Genomic DNA, 19,628 nt, shown 5'->3' on the forward strand with positions numbered 1-19,628 from the left:
GGAAATTGAAGTTTGGCGGGAGTCGAGGTGGAAAAAGAGCCATTGGCACTGATTGGCAATACGCGCCTCCGATTGGCTCCAACCCCGGCTCCGCCTTGGAAACAAATGGCAGAGACTGTGAGTTCGAGTGCAAAGCCCATAATAATAATTTGAACGCGGAGCTCCTCCTCCTCCTCCTCCTCCTCTTCTCCTTCTGACTTGGTTCGAAACTGTTACACTATCTACGAACTCATCTTTTGCCTTCGCCTTCTTCCCCTTCTTTCTCCTCTCCTCTCCTCTCCTCTCTTTCCACTCCTCCCTCCCCTCCCCTCCCCTCCCCCCTTCACCCCGTCGCATCCCCATACCCATACACCTGCCGCCTGAAATTCCCCAGGAATTGTCGCTCGAGACCTCCTCGGGACATGCATGGCTGATCCAATGCCACGATGTCTGTCATCTCATGCCTCTTTCCACTAGGTTTCCGAGCTCGCCCGATCTGCGGCCTTTCTCGCAGCGATTGGATACGTGCTTGTCCCTTAATTACCCTTTCATGTCAACCTCCGATTCGTTCTCCTACAATGCCTCCGTCAGACGACTTGCTTCCAGACGGCCCCGTCCCACTGCGGCGTCTATAGCCGATGTATTCGTTGGTTCCTTGGTGGTGGCCGGTTACTGCCGCGAACACTCGCCTCGTGGCAGAGCATTTTCGACAATGCCCCAAAAGTCTTCCCGAGGTAATGCGGTCAGCTGGCAGGACCGGCGATTGAGACAGACCGGGAGAATTCCCTCAACCCGTCCTCTTGATCGTCTGAGTTCGTCACCGGAATGTTTGCATCACTCAAGGACGCAACGGATGTTCAACTCGGGAATCGCATTGAGGGCGAAGGAAGACAGCGATGAAGGCTATGTTTGGGTGAATAGGCCATCGCAGGGCCCTCGCGCGCGACTTCACAGTGCAAATGTTACTGGCAACCGCAATTCCGCTGCATGCGGGGAGGTCAACAGAAGTTCTGGGGAAGAATACGACATTGGGTCTGTCGCAGAGAAGCTATCACCAGAGAGCGAGGCCAACTTTCCCACGCGCAACAACGCAACTACGAATAACACTACAACTCAGATATCGGATGGAAAATGCGAGCCGAAGAAGCACGGCTACAAAGGGAGGACCACACCCACAAAGGCACTACATAAATCTGTCTCACATTTTTACAAAACACTGTTCGAGGATTCACTTGATTGGGAGCAGGCAGCAGATCTAGTCACCAGGGACCGACCTATGGTGAGCCCATCATCGACACGAGCGTCACCGGCTAAGGAAGTAATGTCGCACCATGATGAGGAGCTTGATTCGGTTACGAGATTTCGGGACGCCCTGTGGGACGAGAGCAAATCAAATCAGTACATCTTTCGACTCTACAGAGATATTCCTTATCCGGGAGTCGCGCATCTCTCGAAAGCTTGTCGGGGAGCTCTGCTACGCCGGTTTGCAACCCCGGAGAACCGTCGGTGGGTGGAAGCGCGACGGTTCCTTGCGCTGCTTGACGACATGGTTGTTGCCAAGCTCCCGGTGTCCCGTTCTCTATGGACTTCTGCTATTCATCTCGCAGGACGGGCATCGGGCAGAGTATATAAAAGAGATTTAGTAAGGTCGATCGGTCTCTGGCAAAAGATGGAGCATTGGGGTGGAGTCAAGTCAGACGGGGTTGTGTTTACCGTCCTCTTTGACGTTGCCATCAAAGCCGGTCAATTTACCGTTGCCGACCGGCTTGTGGAGGAAATGGAAGAGCGAGGTCTCCAGTTTGGACGCACCGGCAAAGTGTCGAGAATTTATCGTCATGGCCAACAGCATGATGCTATCGGCGTCCGGCAAGCATTCGATGACTTCGCCTCGAGCGGCGAGCTCGTTGACACTGCCGTTATGAACTGCCTGATGGCCTCCTTCATTTCTGCCGGAGATGTGAAAGCAGCGGAAGCCATTTATGGGCAAATGATGATGAACCAGGCTGCGGGCTCCCGCACTCACGCCATTCATGGTAACTTGTCCACCGAGATGAAAACCTACCGAGCAAGATCGAAAAGGCTCAATCGCCTCCTAGAGATCTCTGCCCGCCTCAAAGATCACTTGCCAGATCATTATCGCACGCTTCAAAGAGCGATCGCCATCACCCCCGACACTCGCACATTCCGCATCCTTCTGTCCTTATACGCCCAAAAGACTGGCGACATTGGAGCCCTGATGTCTATTATCACTGACATGGAGAAGGTTTTCGCTGTACCCCCGCGCGGGTTGATATACATGTTCCTTTTCGATGGGTTTGCCCATCATGGGCGGCGAAGAGAAGGGTGGACAGCGGAGAGACTGCAAGTGGCATGGGAGACGTATCTGCGAGCCCTCTATGAATCCAAGTCGCGGTTTGAACAAGAATTTCATCCCCGCCCTCGAAGAAAAAGTCCCACATGGGAGAATCCGTTGCTCGAGTCGTACATCTCACTCGCACAACCCTCGATCCCGCACGCGACAACCGGGCTGTACACCCATTTACCACAGAAAGAGACTCCTATCAAAGTGCAAGAGCCGGGCGTTGGGGAGGTCATACCCACGGAACCCGATGCAGTTGTCGAGCCCGGTAATGTCTCCAACGGGCCAGCACGCGACGACGAGGCACTTGGTTCCGATGCGTCGGAGGAGGAACTGGAGCGTCAAATCGAGAACGGGGTATTTCTAGGTCGTCGCATGATTTTGACCATCCTCCGCGCGTTTGGGCGTTGCTACGGACCCCAGGAAGTTATGGAAGTATGGCTCCAAATGGAACGCCTCTGGCAACCCTGGAAGCGCAGGGCGCAGGACGTCATGGCTGTTAAGGAGGAACTGGAGAAGCAGATGAAAAACGTCCGGTGGCGTTGAAGCGATCTGTGATTGTTGTTTTCTTTTCGTTGCCTTTTCGGTGGGCCTTTTCCAAGGTGCTTGTATATTATTATATAGACCTGATAGATAGATATACCCTCAGGTAGAGATTGGTTGCGAACACAGCGATGGATTCAACATTGGCGTGTTCTTGTTCTGCACAGCGGTTTATACGAGCTTGGGTCAGTGGGAGATGTCTGTACCATCATTTAATGAAGAAAAATAATGAATTCCACCCGAAGTCTGCACTGGCTCCTTCTAAATTCTTTTTGTCTCCATCCTTCCTCATTTCCTGCCTTTTTGTAGGGCAAAACCACTATACCGGATCACGTGGTATCGTGTTCGCTTTCCTTCCTCGAAGACCGCGTCGCGCTTCCGTGAGAACTTCCCGACTCACCTCAATCCCCGAACTCCCATTTTCCATACTATTTGGGATGCTGCGAATATGGTCAGCGGAGGTCTGCAGCGCCGTAAAGTGGACCTCGACTTCTACCTGCGCCGTGTGTTTCAGAAAAACTCTTTCAGGTACGCGGTGCTAGATCTCTCCTCTCTTTCGCTGATAGATCCGCTAATCTGGGACGAACAGACCACTGCAACGCGATGTGATCACGGCCGCTGTGGAGGGCCACGATGTATTCTTACAAGCCAACACATCGTTTGGAAAGAGCCTGTGCTTCCAACTCCCAGCAGTAACCAGTCATGGAGGTTGGTTGGCCCATCCCAACTCTTCCTGACTGCCACTTTGCTTAACCTGCTTCCGTGATCGTGCACCAAACCTGGTTGGCTGATTTTGGCCCTTTTGCACAGTGACTGTTGTAATATGTCCGCTGTTGGCGCTGATGGTAAGCCTCTCGTGGATTTTGTTGATAGCCACAGTTCCATTTACTCAGGTGGTGGCATGCAGACAGATCAGGTCAAGGCACTACAAGCCATCGGGGTCGCAGTAGCAACGATCAACTCCACCACGCCGATCTCCGAACGACGGGTCATCCTGGACGACCTGCTCTCCGGCCATCCGAGGACTCGGCTCCTGTATGTGACCCCAGAGCTCTGCCAGACCGAGACCTTCCGGCGGAATCTCCAGACGATCCACTCCCAGGGGGAGCTGATTCGCATCGCCATCGACGAAGCCCATTGCATCAGCGAATGGGGCCATGACTTCCGGCCGGCCTACAAGGAACTCGGCTGGTTTCGACGGGCCCTGTCCAACCCGCCCGTCCCGATCAGTGCTCTAACGGCGACAGCCACCCCGCGGGTCCGCGCCGACATCATCAAGCTCCTGGGCTTGGATCCGCTCCGGCTCCGGATCTTCAACACCCCCTCCGCCCGCCCCAACATCCACTACGAGGTCCGGTACTTGGACGACTTTGCGAGCGATCCGACCGAGCCGGAAGACTTCCAGATCCGGGACTTTGTGGCATGGCTGCAAGCCGTGCAGGCCCGCAGAGAGGCGCGATTGGGCGCCGGGGAGGCTGCGAAGCTCCCCCCGGTGTCCGGGATCATCTACGTGCCCCTCCGGGCTGTCTCGGACAAGCTCGCGAGCGCGCTCTCCCGAGCCTGGGACGGCCGCATCCATGCCGTAGCCTACCACGCCGGTCTCTCGTCGGAGGAGCGAACTCGCATCCAAACCGAATGGACATCGACCCAGCCTGTTTCTCAATCCCGCAGCCGCAGCGACGGGAAGCCGCCCCCGATCCCGCCAGCCTTCTACCTCATCGTCGCAACCACCGCCTTCGGCATGGGCATCGACAGCCCGCACGTGCGGTTCGTTATCCACTGGAGCCCCCCGCGCAGCTTCGAAGGCTTCGTCCAGGAATCCGGGCGCGCTGGTCGCGACGGCCGGGCCGCCGCCTCGATCGTCTACTACAACACCCAGGAACGGGACCGCATCCTCGACCGCCTGCAGCGCGATGTCGAGAATGCCCGCAACCGCACCGGCGGGCCGATCAACAGCGGCAGCGGCAACAACAATCGAACCAACTCGACGGTCCAAAACCAGTTCGCCCGGCTGGCCAGCTTCCAGAAGGTCATCGGCTACTGCGAGACCACCACCCGGTGCCGACATGAGATGATCAAGGATTTCTTTGGGGACCTCGAGCTCGAGAAGATGGGCTCGCAGGCCCCCTCCAGTTCGACCCAGATGATGAACCCGACCACGACCACATCCTCTCCTTGCGACTTTGCGTGCGACTTCTGCAAGGAGGGCTCGCAAGGGGTCGCCAAGCGCAAGGCGAGGATGGCGCCGGAAAGCCACGCCGACGACTTTGTAGATATGAATCATGTCCCCTGGTACATGCAGAAGATGTTTCCGGAGATGTTCCCGGGGTATCGGGATTTCGGCGATTACTGAGACAACGCTCCGCTCCCTACGTCGCCTGGGGAAACATAAGCGAAATCATTACGCCCCCCTCAGGCTCTCTAGAATCTGGTTAGTGCCATATTTTAAATAATAACGGATGCAAGCCTTTACGCTGCGTTCACTCTCTCCTCGAATCGCCTAAGGCACACACACCGTGTTCCCTGCTTATCGACAATCAACATGTCTAGATGTTTAAGACAAGACAGAGAGCTATAATGGGCTAGAAATCAATATAGGATAAGCTTTTTCTAAGTCAACAAGAATGAATGGTCATGCATCGTAGGACACCTCAGGGACTATAATTTCCGGTTTGGGGCTCTCTACAGAAGTCGAGTAGCAGCAGCACCACCACCACCACCAAGTGACCCAGTAGGGCAAGCCAGGAAGGTTAAGTGAAACATATCAGATACTACAAATACTAGCCAAGCAAATCAGTCAGTCGGACGGTTTTAGTAGCCAGCTAGATTTCGGCGTGATGCAGGCGCTGATTGGGTAGGTAAGTAGGTAAGCAGCTAAAATGACTGTAGTTTCCTTCAATGCACGTTCTGCGCGTGGTGATTATCAGTCTGGCTCTGTAGTATACGGGGTTGTTAGGTTGCTTGTCAAGTGCGTAGCTTTAGCTATAGAATTACAATCCTGGGGGAGGCGGGACCTATCAGGATGGATCGAATGGTTAGTATGTCAATTCGTCAAATCCGTCAGAGGGTAACCACTTACTGCACTGTAGCTGCCGCCTGGAGGCGGAGGGGGTGGAGGGGAGCCAGAGCCCGGAGGCGGGGGAGGAGGAGCCTCGGCGGCAGGAGGAGGCGGGGGAGGAGCAGGGCTCTGGGACTGTTGCTGCTGTTGCTGCTGAGCAGCGGCCTGCTGGTAGTACTGGTAGTAGGCGACATAGTTCTGGTACCCACCGTAGGCTGCATACGGATCCGATCCATAATACTGGGCATACTGGGCGCTGTAGTCCGCCGCGCTGGGAGTACCCGATCCCGAGGCCCCTAGGGCACCCTGTGTGGATGGGCTCGCCGATGCAGACGGAGAATTGTGGCTATTGTTGTCTCTGCTGTGATGGTGGTTTCCGTAGCCGCCGCCATAGCCTCCGCCGCCGCCGCCATAACCTCCTCCGTGATAGCGGTCGCCGCCACGCTGACCATAACCGCCGTAACTGTGCTGGGGCGGGTTCTCCTTGAAGCGCTGATATTGCTCACGGACGTTGGCAAGGAGGTCCTCACATAGCTCTTTGGCACTCTGGACGTCATTGGGGTCGGGGCCACTGTGATACCAGTGAGTGGTGAGCAAGGACTAGGGAAGGTTGTTACTACTCACGCGACGTGCAAGAACATAGGTTCGTCGCTCTCTCGGCCTGTGCTGGGTTCCATGAAGCCAGATCCACGGCCCTTGATCTGGACCTTGCAGCGGGTCTTCGACTGAATGTGCTTGACATATGCGCCGCCCTGGCCAACGACCTGAGCGCGGAGGTTGAAACCTGGGATGGGCTCGAGGTCAACGGGAATGCGTTCCTCAGGCCATTTCCGCTGTACACCATTAGCTTCGAAGCAGATGTGGACCTGGGGATATATCTCATACACGACCAAACTCATCACGCTCTACCTGTTCCGGCTCTCGCCGGCGGAATCGTCGCTCATCGACCAAATTGGGAAGCTCCTTCTGCATGAGCTCATCGATCAGGGCGACAGCTTTCTCGAGGCCTTCCTTGTTCGTGCTCGTGACGTGAAGATAAAGCGGAGGGTTCTAGGAGACGCATCGAGAATGTCAGATTTTCATGGTTCTTGAGAGACGGAACAAGGGCGAGACATACCGCGGCCGTGGCCATGCTCTTATCGGGGTAGTAGTTTCCTCGGGTAGTGACATCTTGAGAAAAGAATCAATCATGAGCTTCCTTCTTGAGCAGTCAACAGTCGATAAAAGTATGAGATGGAGGCGTACCGGCGCCAGTTTCTTCCTTGATCTAGATGTCACGCAGTGGAGGTCAGCAGATGCAAAAGAGGGGAAGTGAGATGCTGTGTATAAGTTCGTTTGACTTGGGTAAGTTTTTAGTCACAATCATAAAACACGAAGGAACAGAGGGTCAAAGGGAGGAAAACGCATGACCGCCGGCTGGCCGGCTGGTCAGCCAGCGAACAAGATGCCTGGAAGATCAGCAGGTGCAACAGGAGTAATTACCATCTTCTGAGTAGAGCCTTTGGTCAGCGTGTAGCGGTTGCGCAAATCATTGATCTCGATATCCTTGATATAGTCTCCATCGGCAACGTAGATTTCGGCGTTCAGCTTCCCTGAAGCATCGACGTCCCCAGGCGAACCAGACTTGGGCATAGGACTTCCGGACTAAACAAACCGGGGCTGGTCAGTGTGATGATTCCTTCACTGATGGTATGCGACCGACGGAGTGAAGGATGTGCTTACCGAGCGAATTGGGGGAACGTCAACATGCTGAATTCCTTTCTTCGCTTGCAACTGGGCGTTGATCTTAGCCGCAGCGGCGGCTGTATCGAACCATATCAGCACTGTGCGATTCCACCGCCAGACAATTTGCGAACATACCAGCAGCGGCAGCAGGATCGGATTTCTTCGCAGGGTCTGCGCTGGGACTGCGAGGCTCTCGACTAAGGGGGCTGCGGGCTCGAGCAGATTCGGTTTGTCGCGACGACGGAGATCGAGAGCGACGGTCGAAGCGAGACGAGCGCCGCGAATCAGGCTCGGTCTGATCGAAGCGAGAACGTTTGGGGCGGTGTTCTTCCATGAGTGTGGCGGAGAGTTCACAGGCGAGAGAAATGGAATATTGAAGGGATTTAAGGAGGGAGCGCAGCGAATGGAATGAGGAGAGACGTCAAAGAAGTAATAAGAAGGCAGCGAGAAGAAGGCTAAAATAGGGCCCAAAAGCAAGGTTACTGGGAAGTCTTGGTCTGCGAAGGACTTTCCCGGGAGGCGGTGGAGTTGCTGAAGAACAGAAGAGCGTCCAGTTGGTGGACGCTAAGCTGAGTGGGTGTGCATTAGAGTAAGTTAAGGACTAGTTCCGTAGTTTAGTGTCAGTCTGCAGTCACAGTACGGAGTACAGCTGAATAGGACTCATGTAACTCACGTAGCAAGTAGGTGTCTTCTCAGCACAACATGTGAACAATACACAAACTGTCGATCACACCAAGAAAAACAAGAGAGAAGTCAGTGGTGATCAACAAGAGCCATTATCAGCCACCGATCCTAGAGATGTGCAGAGTTACGGAGTACAAGTAAAGCGAGACTCCCAATGGGGAAAGATGCAGTGGAATCGAAGCAGATCATGTGACGAGAGTCTGGGCTGGGGGGAGACCCAAAGCGGTAAGACCGTTGAAAGCGCCGCGCAGCGAGCAGCGACCGGCGAACGGAGGACTGAGTCAGCAACCCCGAGGTCGGAAGGCGGCCCCGACATAAAATGCCCATCGATGACTGCGAAACTTAATTCATGATCCCCCGGTTTTGCATCCTCGCCCTCCCATAACGCCGCCCCTTGAAGCCTGCTCTACCCCCCACCAGGCGATCATGGCATTCCGGCGCCCCGTGATGCTGTCTGCGACAGCGTCATCGACGCCCTTCCTGGCTGTGGCCAGCCGCACCTCGCGCCTGGCCGCTACGCTTCCGCGATTCACAACGACAACGACGACCACCACCTCCTCCTCCCGGGCCTCGTCCAGCTCCACCTCCGCGCTCGCCTACAAGGCGCTGCACCGCCGGTCTCCGCTGCCGCTGCCCGTCAACGATGCGTCGCCGCAATGGGACGCGCCGACGGCGGTCTCGTCGATCCTGTACGAGACGCCCTCGGTGCCGACGAACCCGCCGAAGCGGCACATCCTGAACTGTCTGGTGCAGAACGAGCCGGGCGTGCTGTCCCGGGTGTCCGGGATCCTGGCGGCGCGAGGCTTCAACATCGACAGTCTGGTGGTGTGCAACACCGAGGTCGAGGATCTGTCCCGCATGACCATCGTGCTGCAGGGCCAGGACGGCGTCGTCGAGCAGGCCCGCCGCCAGCTGGACGACCTGGTCCCCGTCTGGGCGGTGCTGGACTACACCGACTCCGCGCTGGTGCAGCGCGAGCTCCTCCTCGCCAAGGTCAGCATCCTCGGCCCGGAGTTCTTCGAGGAGCTGCTCCAGCACCACCGCGAGATCACCACCCCCGGCGAGCAGGGCCAGAGCGACGCCAAGCAGCATATCGCGAAGACCGAGTACCACCCCCGCAACCTGCCGCACAGTCAGGCCCTCCGCCACAAGCACGAGCATCTCGACGCCATCACCCGCCTGACTCACCAGTTCGGTGGTAAGGTGCTGGATATCAGTACCAACAACTGCATTGTCGAAGTGTGAGTCATTTCAAAAAAAAAAAAAAAAAAAAAAAAAAAAAAAAAAAAAAAAAAAAAAAAAAAAAAAAAAAAAAAAAAAAAAAAAAAAAAAAAAAAGGGGTGGGGGGGGGGGGGGGGGGGGGGTTGAATATCATTTTGACAAAAAAGACGAATGGGAAACTAATATCCGAATTAAACAGTTCTGCTAAGCCTTCCCGTATCGACTCCTTCATGAAGCTCATCGCTCCCTTCGGTGTCCTCGAATCCACTCGCACCGGTCTCATGGCCCTGCCCCGTTCTCCTCTCTTTGAGCCTACCGAGGAGCTTGAGAAGGATGCTGCCGACGTTGTCGATGCTAGCACCCTTCCTCCTGGCTAAAAATTGTCCTTCCTCTAATATCCAACGTTCAATATCCTGCAATGAAAAAACAATCCGTATCCTTTTCTCTATGTTTCGAAGCAGACTGCTTTCCCTGTAAATTGGTCAATTCGCTTGCGCTAGGTTACTTTCCGAAATGTTACGTCATGAAAGCCCTCCATATGTATCTACCTACTGGTCAGGCTATGAGTCATTGAGTGAAGTAGGTGCGATCACACTCAATAGATAGTCACTAGGCAGCTGAGACACGGCGCCACTTTCTTAGGCATGGCTTAAGGTAAGCTATTGGAACGTTGCTATTCTTGTGATATGAGTGTAAACTAGTGGCAAGGCGCCATTGACTTGTTCTTCTTGCGACCTGAATAGCATCCCAGTCGATGCCAAACCAAAATTTCTATGCCGAAAAGAAACTCCCGAATCCCAAACTCCGACTTGGCCCGATGAACCAAGGAAATTCGTATCACAGCTTTACCTTTGCTTTGATGCCCTTGCCATGATACACCACCCAGTCCCTATAATGCTGGATCTGCACGCCAACCTTCGCGATGGCGTCTAGCTGGAGAGAGCCGCCAAGGGCTCGTCTCAACGCATCGTAGCCAATTCCGCCCAGCTTCAAATCTACTGGCAATCGCGGAGTCACAGATAGACCTGGAGGGACCGGAAACGGAATCCGGTAGTCGATAGAGCCGACTTCTGCCTCCTCGCTCTCTGCTTGGTAGAACGCCTGAGCATCGATCGAAGTGATCTCGATTGTTGTGTTGGGGAACGGCGAAGACAGTGTGAACTCGGCCGTCGATGACCACAAGTGCATCTAAGAGCACTCAGATCGCATTAGTCAGTTTCACCAAGCCGAGGTGTGCCCGCGCGATGATGACATCGTACATCAAGGGCTACATGGCATCCAATGTCATCATCGTCATAACAAAAGGACAAGCTCCATGAAAGTAGAAATTACCGTAGCTCCCTGTATAAATCCCATGGACCCGTTGCCCGCATCAGGCTCGTGTCCCGGTGCCCGAGGGACAGGGATACGAGGAATCTGCACGTCCAGACTCAATCTTGAAAGCGCCCGTCCTAGCCCTGGTAGTGCGGGAATACTCTTCTCGTGTGTCCGTATGGTAACCGTAGTATTGGAGCCTACAGCAGTACAAATCAGGTACCGAAACGGCTGCAGTGTTGTCGGTTCAGCTTACCTGAGATATATTGGGACAACAGGTCCCGTCCAGCGCTGGCACCAGATGGGCCATCAAAGCCGAGGGGACTCCATAAGAGGTCCACGTGAAGACCGCTGTTTGATCCGGGGGTTATTTTGGCGTTTTTTGCCGTCAAGTGGGCCACTGTTGAGCCATTGAAGAGCATTACGAAATCTATCAGGGGTATTGCAGCAGCATACGGCGTAGGATTCGTAATATTGACTTTCGTTTCCACGAGTAGTGAAGACGCAGTCGTGTCGCCTAATTTGAGCGACTCAATCTGTGGCTTGAATTCATCGAGTGAGCCACCGTACGGGGCTAAGTAATAGTCAGTTTGGATAGTAGCCTCATGGTGCAGAGCAGCTAAGCGACTAACGCTTGACGATAACCTCTCCTTCGGCTGGTATCTCGCGGACCGTCAGGATGCCGAGTCCCGTGGATACTTCCGCATCTACATTGGCTGTCACGTTCAGCTTGATAATTTTACCAGAAAAGATGAGATCTTGGAGAAGGTCCGTGAGAACATTATCGTCAGTAACCCTCAGCGGGGCGTTTTTGATGGCAAAGTCAACCAGCACTGCCGGGGTACCGTCGACATCTTCAAGCAAGGTTGAGTTGGCCGGCTGCCACTTGTTGAGATCCAAGACTCCAACCTTGCGGTTGAGATAGAGCACATCAGCATTGGCCCGGACCCGGGGCACATCGAATTCGAGTCCAACCTCCTTCGGTAGCCCTATCAAGACCTTCACCAGAGCAGAGACTGTTGGACGGGATTCAGGCGAGTCCGGCTCTGCCAGAGGGTCAGGCAAGCTGAAGTGCACATCCGACATGGTGAAATTGCGGACAAGGTTATCCAAGGTATGGCCAGTAAACTGGAACGGTACCGTCACACTTTTTAGTATGTCCACAATCCAGTCTGGAGTATCCAAGGAGGGCGCATCGGCTCCACGGACGTAGACAGTTGTTCCACGGCCATGAACGTAACTTTTGACAAGGAAGTCAAGCGGCGAGCTCTTTTCTCCTGGGCAACTTTTCGTCAAGTCGTCCGAAAGACCTCGAATCAGGGCGCTGACATTAATCAGTGTTGTTTTGCCGGGAGTGACCGGGAATCCTTCGGTCATGGCACCGGCCACTGTGATGTATGGGTCCCCTGGAGAGCAGTTGGGCACCAGGACTGTGAAACCAAGTGGAGGGATGCTAAGGGAGAAAGGGGATTGGATCATAGCAGCAACGGACGCGTCCACGACCATTGCTCCTTCATCTCCAGGGGTGTCCGCATCATGAACGTTAAGACCGGTCACGTTGACCGTGGGCACCGGGGGAAAGTCGCCCTCTGTCGATTGGGTCAGCCTGCTGTGGAGCATAAGAGAAATTCGCGCCGCAATACATACCTTGCAAGACGATCGTGTCAGTGATCGTCTGTGTGCCCAAATCCAACAAGCCGGATTGGAGATGCATTGTTGCTCTGCCATCTACACGAACGTGGCCGAGTCTGCCGTCGAGCCAGTCCAGGGCTAGTGAGCGAACGCCTTCCACATCGCCTGCCACCAGATCTGCAATGAAATCGACATGATTGACATGGCCGTTCTGGATATTGATGTTGAGTGGGGGCAGAGAGGCGGTACCGACGAGGACATTGCCGTACTCGGGTAGATTTACTTCCACCTCGGCCTCTCCGGTCTCGACCTCTCTTCCAATCCAGGTGACGAAACGACCTAGATCCCGTACTGGTCTCTTTTTGATGCGCTGTGCATCAAGGATCAGGTTCCCTTGTACACGAGCACGGACTCCCGTAGCGGTCGTCGATTCAATTGACACATTGGTGGGGTTGAAGACCGTTGCATCTTTCACGTACTCCTTTACAGCTGCTGGGGCAATAAAAGCAAAGACCAGTATTGCAGCGACCGCAAGGATTGAGATCACGGCGCAGAAAATGGGCCATCGAATTTTGCCCCGTCGTTTCTTCAAGGAGGGGTCCGAGGAGAGGGAGCGGCGCGAGAGATCGGAAGCACGTCGTTGTCTGGGGTCGGTCCCGCCGTACCCCAGAAACTCATCGTCATCCCGACGGACTAGAAGCGGAGCGGATTCATCGGACAATTCATACGGTCGAGGCTCCTGATAAGTGAGAGAAGGTGTCTTTCCATCCTTGGGTGAAGGAACTGGATGAAGTGAGCCCGGCCTAGAATCACCGTCCAACAGAGGCCTGGCTGCCTCGTCCGTCATGACGGAGCTGGTGGTGGTGGAGGTGGTTGATGAAGGAAGACTAGCTCAGTGTCACGATAAGAGACGGGAGGGGATCAGATAGGCGCCTGGGCAGACAAGGTAGGAGATAGGTAATGGCTACAGGTTTCAAGGAGGCTGAAGGGAGTTAAGGACACCAGCGAATGAGGGAACTAAAGGGGAAACAGGTATACGGAAGCTTGAGCTCCAAGGAAAGACGTAGGGTCAACTCGGTTCCAAGAAAATCAATGATGAATGATGAAAGATGAAGGATGTAGTTGGAAGATGGACAAGCAAGCCGACGGAGAGCGGATCTTCCCTCGCCAGGGCGGTGTGGCGTTCCACTGCAAGTACAGGTAACTTGTTATTTGTACGAGGTATGAGGTTGACCATAGCACACAACAGTCCAAGTGACTTGGTCAGGAGCTGATGGTGAAGCAAGCACATGAAGTAATTGAAGTCGTACTGCCTATGAATCACCTCCTCTGTAAAACCAAAAAGTTATGTCCTACAGTACATAGAGTAGTCCCAGCTGTTGCGATCTAATCTGTAGATTAGCAGCTTGCCTGCATAAAAATAGAAAGGGTTACAACTTGGAACTGTTGTGTAGGTTAATTGGTTAGTGGATTGACTTTCGCCTCACCACACGAGCACCAATTCCCAGCCAACGCGGTTTTACCATTCCGATCCAACCACCACCTCGTAAGGACTGCCTTTAAATCCCGAGTGCTGACCTCGGTCCATCTGAAGTAGGAACGACTGATTGAAGGGTGGAGTGATAGATGCATGATGATCAACTTATCGTTGGTGGTGCCATTGTCCTCCAGGCTGTCTTGTTCTGCCCGCATTTTCACATGCGCGGGCCAAGGCTAATCCCAGTCTCAGAGAGCCGACAATTTCCTCTTAAGGACTCCATTTGCTCCCTTCCAACTTCCGATTCCTTCGTTTCTCGCTCTCTCTCGCTCTCTCCACATTTGTCATTTGAGTCACTTTCTCATCCCAGTCTCTCACGTTATCTCCGATCCAATCGATCGGATCCTGCCAGATGGAGGTAAGCACTCTATCTATATACTTCGAGATGCAATCTACTCCGTCCCCTTCTCCTTCCTACACCATGCTCATCTAACACCATCACCTATTGTAGCAAACCCAGGTCCCCGCGCAGCCACCAGTCCAGAGCGCCTTTCGATCGCGACGATCATATCCTTCTCTGCACCATGTCTCTCTCGCTCCATTAAATCCTCGATTTCTCGCCGACGAGGAGGGGGAGGAGGAGGAGGCAGAGGTTCCAGACTACTTCAACCATCCCCACCACAACCACCAAGACAGCCCGGACCCGCCCACCGCAAGGTCTTATTTGGCTAGCTTCTCCGTGCCCGGCACTCCGGGGGTGCTTTCGCACTCCCACTCCCGCAGCGGGTCCCGCACGCGACACCATCCCCGGAGCAAGAGCTCCAGCCGCATCCACCACGCCAGCGACCCCAACCTACAAGCCCGGAGTGCGAGCAGCCCCCTCCATCATCATCATAATCAGCAGCAGCAGCATCAACCTCACCAAACCCACCACACTAACCGTAGCACCCGTACCCGTCACCCTGCAAACCACCATCAAGACACAGAATGGATGCTCCGCGCAGGCATCGCACTCGCTTCCTCGACCCGCGAAGAAAAAGGCCAGAGCTGGCTCGTGAAACGACAGAGCTCGACGAGCCTCGTCTCTGACGACCATCAACTCAGCCTGGACTTCCTCAACCACAACCACTACCACCACCATCATAGCTGGTCCTACGGAGGTAGTCCTCGACATGGCCGGTCCGGACGTTCCACACCAGCCGCGGCCAACTCCCGATCCAGACGGGCTTCACGGTCCCGCCCCAGCAGCCGGGTGGCCAGTAGAGCCGACCTTGCCATGACCAGTCTAGGCATGGCCACTACTGCAACATCGACCACAGCCTCCTCCCGCCGCGAAAGCAGAACGGCCGACCTTCTGACCAGCACCAGCACCAGCACCAGCACCAGTACGCAAAAGATCGAGGAACAACAGCAACAACAACAACAACAACAACAGAACCGCCCCCTCATCCCCGACTTCGTCGACGAGCGCATCCGCGCCGAGATGGCATCCATCCAACGCGACGAGAACGCCAAATTCGACGAGGAAGAGGAGATCGACGACGACCTCTCGTCCTTCACCTCCGACTACCCGTACCTCGACTCGGGCGACGAGTCAGACGAGATCGACGAGCAAGAACTGCAACGCCTCACGCGGGAGCGAGGCTTCGGACTCGGCAGCTGGATCGACCGCATGGTCGAATGGACCCTATTCGGCGTCGAGGACTGGCCGCTTTCCTTTGGTGGTGGTGGTGGTGGCACCGGCAATGACGGCACTGTAGTCGAATCCCGAACCATCACCATCGCAGACCATCCCCCTCACCCTTCAGCCGATAACGTTGAAAATGACCCCTCATCGACCCATGTAGCAGTAGCAGCAACACCATCAATTGGAGCAGACGACACCGACACAATCTCCATCGCCGAATCGGAAGTCCTTTCCGTCTGCGAGAAGCCCGGAGACCAAGGCGGCTGGGGAGATGCAGGCTGGCTGTTCCGGGTTGTGAAACGTGCGCTGTCTTGAGTTCGATTTCCTCTCCCTCCCTTTTGTCTGGACTGGGCCCGAGAGGCAAACCCTCCCTCCCTCCCTATTTAATGCAAAAAGAACTGGCCCGTATGCTGTGTGCGCCCTGTTTGTGTATGTACCCGTCTACTGTACCCTGCGGGATCGACATAGTATTTCCCCCCCCCCCCCCCCCCCCCCGCATCGGGCCTCTCCTTCCTGCTCTGTACGGCGCAGCCACGGGACACATAAATGCACAGGCAGATGTCTTTGTCCACGAGGATTTCATTGCTTTGTTATTGGATCGTAGATGACGCTGGTGTGAGCTGTACAGTGTGTCCCCGCAGATGCCATAACATTGAGGAGGAGCGAGGCTCACTCACCTACGAGTCACTAGCGGAGGGACCATTGACCTACATACTACAGGGAGCTACAGATGCGTGTTCGATGGAAGGGTTTTTGTTTTCGACCCTGGATAAGTTTTCTCTGATCACCCAGCTAAGACAGAAATACCATATATCTCAACTGCTAAAACCATCGAGCTTCAATTGAGCTTTTGAATTGGTGTCTGCTACCTTGGCACTGCATGCAGCTTAAGATTTGTGGTTTTGCTCGAAAGGGACGTCGACTAACCGATTAGGACAGATGTATAGAGCCCAACCCCTGCATTTGCATTGAAATTCTCCCAATTCGCTCCGAGTGAACTGTACAAGCCTCCACCACTGCTAAAACGAATGCTCTTTGTTGCTTCTTTATTTAGATTGACACGTAGAACTTGGCCCCCGGAGGTCGGCAGAAAATGTAGAGAAAGCCTCCTTGCAAAACCCCAATGAACAAGCCAGACACCGGTAGGATGATATTAGTTGAGGGAACATTATGGAATGAAAGGGTATACAGGATTGTGGGACGACAACAGGGTATGTTGGTCAGTCAACGGAAATGTTTGAGGCTTCGTCGTGATATGATAAGATGAATGCAATGAAGTCGCATGGATGCAGGAAAGGAATGAAGAAGTCAATGTTCGAAAGAAAGATGAAAAACCATGCCGGACTGTATCAATGCAAGGAGGATCTGGATGCATGGAACATGTTGAACACAAAGAAAAAAGATTGAACCCGGGGCCTGAAATCTGGCAATCTAGATCGAGAGTAGGCGATGAAGGCGGCGGCTTCCCAAAGTATGACACATTAAAGCAAAAGACAGAAAAAAATGTTTGCTTGCACACTGCAAAACGCCAAGCTGACCCTCAAGTCTAGTTTCATGCGATAAAGTATCGTGATCGTATCATACGTGGACATTGCACGGTCGAGGTTTCGGACACTAGCTCTGAATGGGGAGGGCGGTGAAAGAAGCGTCGTGAAGGATGTTGTTCTTGGAGTAGGTCGGAGGAAGAAGATGGGAGAAGATGAAGCTGGCAGTCAATTGTTGGCGGCATTACCATGGCCCAACCTTGACTGGGGTGCCGAGCCCGTATGTGCCCGACAAGAGTTGCTCGCGAATGGATCCAAGGTCATTACCTCCAGGGCTTCCATAGCCTTGGGCATCCGGTCTGTGCATCCACCCTAAGCTGGAACCGAGCTCATTGACGGCTGCCTGCAGTTTACCGCCGGAGTTTTGGTTGTGTTTTGCCAGTTTCTGATCCCAACCACCGTACTGTAACTGAATACCACCGCCACGTTTGGCAGCCTCCCGAATCACCAAGATCCAGGCCTTGCAAATCTCGTCGTACGCAGAGTCCCGCTCTAGATTGTTTTGAGGTGTGTGCCACCGGGGCAAAGCGTGAATTATGTCGGTTGCCCCATCTAAATAGCTCAAGGATACGGAGGGTTGTGTTTCGTTTGGCGGGAGGAAATGTGGTGTAAAGTCACTCAGGGCGTCCAACAAACTCCCCAAAGGCTGCCGGACTCGGTTGTAGGCGTAATCTGATTCAGAGCTGCCGCCCAACGGGAATGATGACTGAAGGTTGGACTGATAATTCCGAAGCACCTGGAGTGCGGATGCTACGCTGGGTCGCGGGGCGGTATGAATGACCTCATCCATCAGGGCCGGATGACGCTCACACATGGAGCGGAGAACGCCCCGGAGAGCATTGGTATCCAAGGTCTCTAGCAAGCGGGGCAGGGAGAGAGGCCGCCCGCTGACATTTGGACGAGCACGCTTGATATGGTGTCGGTTGGATGGAAGGGTTCGAGGAGTGAAAGCGGGCGAGTTGGTGGGAGATGCGGACATTCGGCCATCGTGATCGTTGCCATCATCATCAGCTTTCCGTTTGCGGTTGGGCGTGTGGGTTGGGGTAGACACTAAAGGGACGGGGACAATCAATATACGGGAAAACAATTTCAAAGGATTGATAAGGAATTTAATCTTACTTGGACGGGAAGGAGAGAGACGAGAAGGTTCGTAGAAGTGGTGAGGAGGCACAGGTGGTGTAGCCACCAAACTGTTCATGATGATGGCCACCGACCGCTTAAGGTTGGGCAAGAGAGAAAAAGGAGAGGAAGGGTCGTAGCGTAGCCAACGGAGGGAAAACGAGGACGAGGGACGGATAGGTCGTCAGCTAGGAGCACGAGGAGATGTCTAGGAGAGAAAGAGAGAGAGAGAGAGAGAGAGAGGGGAGTGTTTTGAAAAAGTAGGAGAAAGAGAAAAGAAATGCAAGAAGAAGCAAGGGAAAGGAAAGATGGTGGTAGTAGTGGTGGTGGTGGTGGTGAAGGTGGTAGTTGGTGGTGGAGTTGCAGGAATGGGAATGAAGTGGAGGAGAAGAAAGACTAAGAAAGGTTTCAGTTAACCTGAATGACTGTTTGCCTTCTTGGTGGGGAAAGAGAGAGAGAGACACAGCAAAGAAAGAAGAGCGAGAGGCGGTGGAGCCTCGGGACGGGTTGCGGGAGGCAACGCAAGCCTTCAATGCACTTTCTTTAATCAGAGATTCTATTCTACTGAGTATCACTACTGAATATCACCACCATCTCCCTCCCTTCTTCCCTTTAACACAACAACTACTCAGTACTCCGTAACTCATCATCGTCTGCAAGAATCCGCACCGCAGCCCCGTGGCAAGGAAATCTTGCATTGTTTTAATTTCCGGGGTCTTGCAGTAGAGCAGCAATCTCTCAATCCATCCGCATAGTTCTCGTCGTCCGCATGACCACAACTTAACCAAGCGTCAACTCTAAAAAATAAGTAGAGAGAAGAGAATAAAAAAACTGTCCGACATTACCCAGTTCTCTTTTCGTTCTTTGGGATCCCTTCCTTCCTCTCAGAAGCACTTGAATCCTACATGAACCATACAGAGCTGCTCTCTGCACGATTGCAATAGTCTGAAAGCAGTCTCACATATCTAGATCATCTCGGAAATTAACCACGCTGGTTGACTCAGATCAAACCGCATCTGAGCCAAATATGACCATGACAGCATTGCCACCATGCTCTAGGGATACCAAGCCAGTCAGGTACTGTACTCGAAGGGTCCTCAGCCGTCATGAACACATTGGCGTCTCTCGCAAGCGAACCATTCATTTTAGGCGAAGTAGATAGATTCATGGCCACTCACGCCAACAAACCCCCCCTCCAAAACCAGCAATACCAAGGCCACCGGCAGCGCCAATAGATCAACTAAACTCTCCGTCAATGTTGTAGTTATCTCCAGTCGTGATCCTGA

The 19,628-nt window shown here is 53.9% G+C and overlaps 7 protein-coding genes across 7 annotated transcripts; 4 read left to right on the forward strand and 3 right to left on the reverse strand.

Moving 5' to 3' along the window:
* The first annotated feature begins 147 nt into the window (after positions 1-147).
* Positions 148-3,120, forward strand: BO72DRAFT_422836 (pentatricopeptide repeat protein). The gene has a single exon (XM_040942827.1). The coding sequence runs from the start codon at positions 440-442 to the stop codon at positions 2,882-2,884; it is 2,445 nt and encodes an 814-aa protein (XP_040804728.1). The 5' UTR covers positions 148-439; the 3' UTR covers positions 2,885-3,120.
* Positions 3,121-3,289: 169 nt separating this feature from the next.
* BO72DRAFT_445296 (putative RecQ family helicase RecQ) lies at positions 3,290-5,464 on the forward strand. The gene is made up of 4 exons (XM_040944008.1): positions 3,290-3,409; positions 3,471-3,589; positions 3,692-3,726; positions 3,789-5,464. The coding sequence occupies exons 1-4, from the start codon at positions 3,330-3,332 to the stop codon at positions 5,232-5,234; spliced, it is 1,680 nt and encodes a 559-aa protein (XP_040804729.1). The 5' UTR covers positions 3,290-3,329; the 3' UTR covers positions 5,235-5,464.
* On the reverse strand, positions 5,461-8,177 carry BO72DRAFT_483819 (KH domain-containing protein). Its single transcript, XM_040947828.1, has 9 exons — positions 7,800-8,177; positions 7,662-7,741; positions 7,422-7,583; positions 7,185-7,206; positions 7,057-7,109; positions 6,825-6,989; positions 6,564-6,772; positions 5,961-6,510; positions 5,461-5,895 (listed from the first exon to the last, which is right to left on the reverse strand). The coding sequence occupies exons 1-9, from the start codon at positions 7,996-7,998 to the stop codon at positions 5,872-5,874; spliced, it is 1,464 nt and encodes a 487-aa protein (XP_040804730.1). The 5' UTR covers positions 7,999-8,177; the 3' UTR covers positions 5,461-5,871.
* A 517-nt stretch (positions 8,178-8,694) lies between these two features.
* Positions 8,695-10,243, forward strand: BO72DRAFT_475296 (acetolactate synthase regulatory subunit). Its single transcript, XM_040947319.1, has 2 exons — positions 8,695-9,589; positions 9,769-10,243. The coding sequence occupies exons 1-2, from the start codon at positions 8,775-8,777 to the stop codon at positions 9,944-9,946; spliced, it is 993 nt and encodes a 330-aa protein (XP_040804731.1). The 5' UTR covers positions 8,695-8,774; the 3' UTR covers positions 9,947-10,243.
* A 31-nt stretch (positions 10,244-10,274) lies between these two features.
* On the reverse strand, positions 10,275-13,473 carry BO72DRAFT_287076 (uncharacterized protein). The gene is made up of 5 exons (XM_040940335.1): positions 12,531-13,473; positions 11,516-12,472; positions 11,140-11,457; positions 10,902-11,083; positions 10,275-10,757 (listed from the first exon to the last, which is right to left on the reverse strand). Exons 1-5 carry the CDS (start codon positions 13,360-13,362, stop codon positions 10,407-10,409), a joined length of 2,640 nt encoding a protein of 879 aa, XP_040804732.1. The 5' UTR covers positions 13,363-13,473; the 3' UTR covers positions 10,275-10,406.
* Positions 13,474-14,092: 619 nt separating this feature from the next.
* Positions 14,093-16,173, forward strand: BO72DRAFT_445301 (DUF3984 domain-containing protein). Its single transcript, XM_040944009.1, has 2 exons — positions 14,093-14,410; positions 14,504-16,173. The coding sequence occupies exons 1-2, from the start codon at positions 14,405-14,407 to the stop codon at positions 15,992-15,994; spliced, it is 1,497 nt and encodes a 498-aa protein (XP_040804733.1). The 5' UTR covers positions 14,093-14,404; the 3' UTR covers positions 15,995-16,173.
* A 1,234-nt stretch (positions 16,174-17,407) lies between these two features.
* Positions 17,408-18,421, reverse strand: BO72DRAFT_370886 (nuclear envelope protein Cut8; the record flags this gene model as incomplete). The annotated part of the gene is made up of 2 exons (XM_040940980.1): positions 17,408-18,273; positions 18,343-18,421. The coding sequence occupies 2 exons, from the start codon at positions 18,419-18,421 to the stop codon at positions 17,408-17,410; spliced, it is 945 nt and encodes a 314-aa protein (XP_040804734.1).
* Positions 18,422-19,628: the final 1,207 nt, after the last annotated feature.

This window comes from Aspergillus fijiensis (assembly GCF_003184825.1).
Source record: "Aspergillus fijiensis CBS 313.89 unplaced genomic scaffold BO72scaffold_8, whole genome shotgun sequence".
NCBI classification, from domain to species: domain Eukaryota; kingdom Fungi; phylum Ascomycota; class Eurotiomycetes; order Eurotiales; family Aspergillaceae; genus Aspergillus; species Aspergillus fijiensis.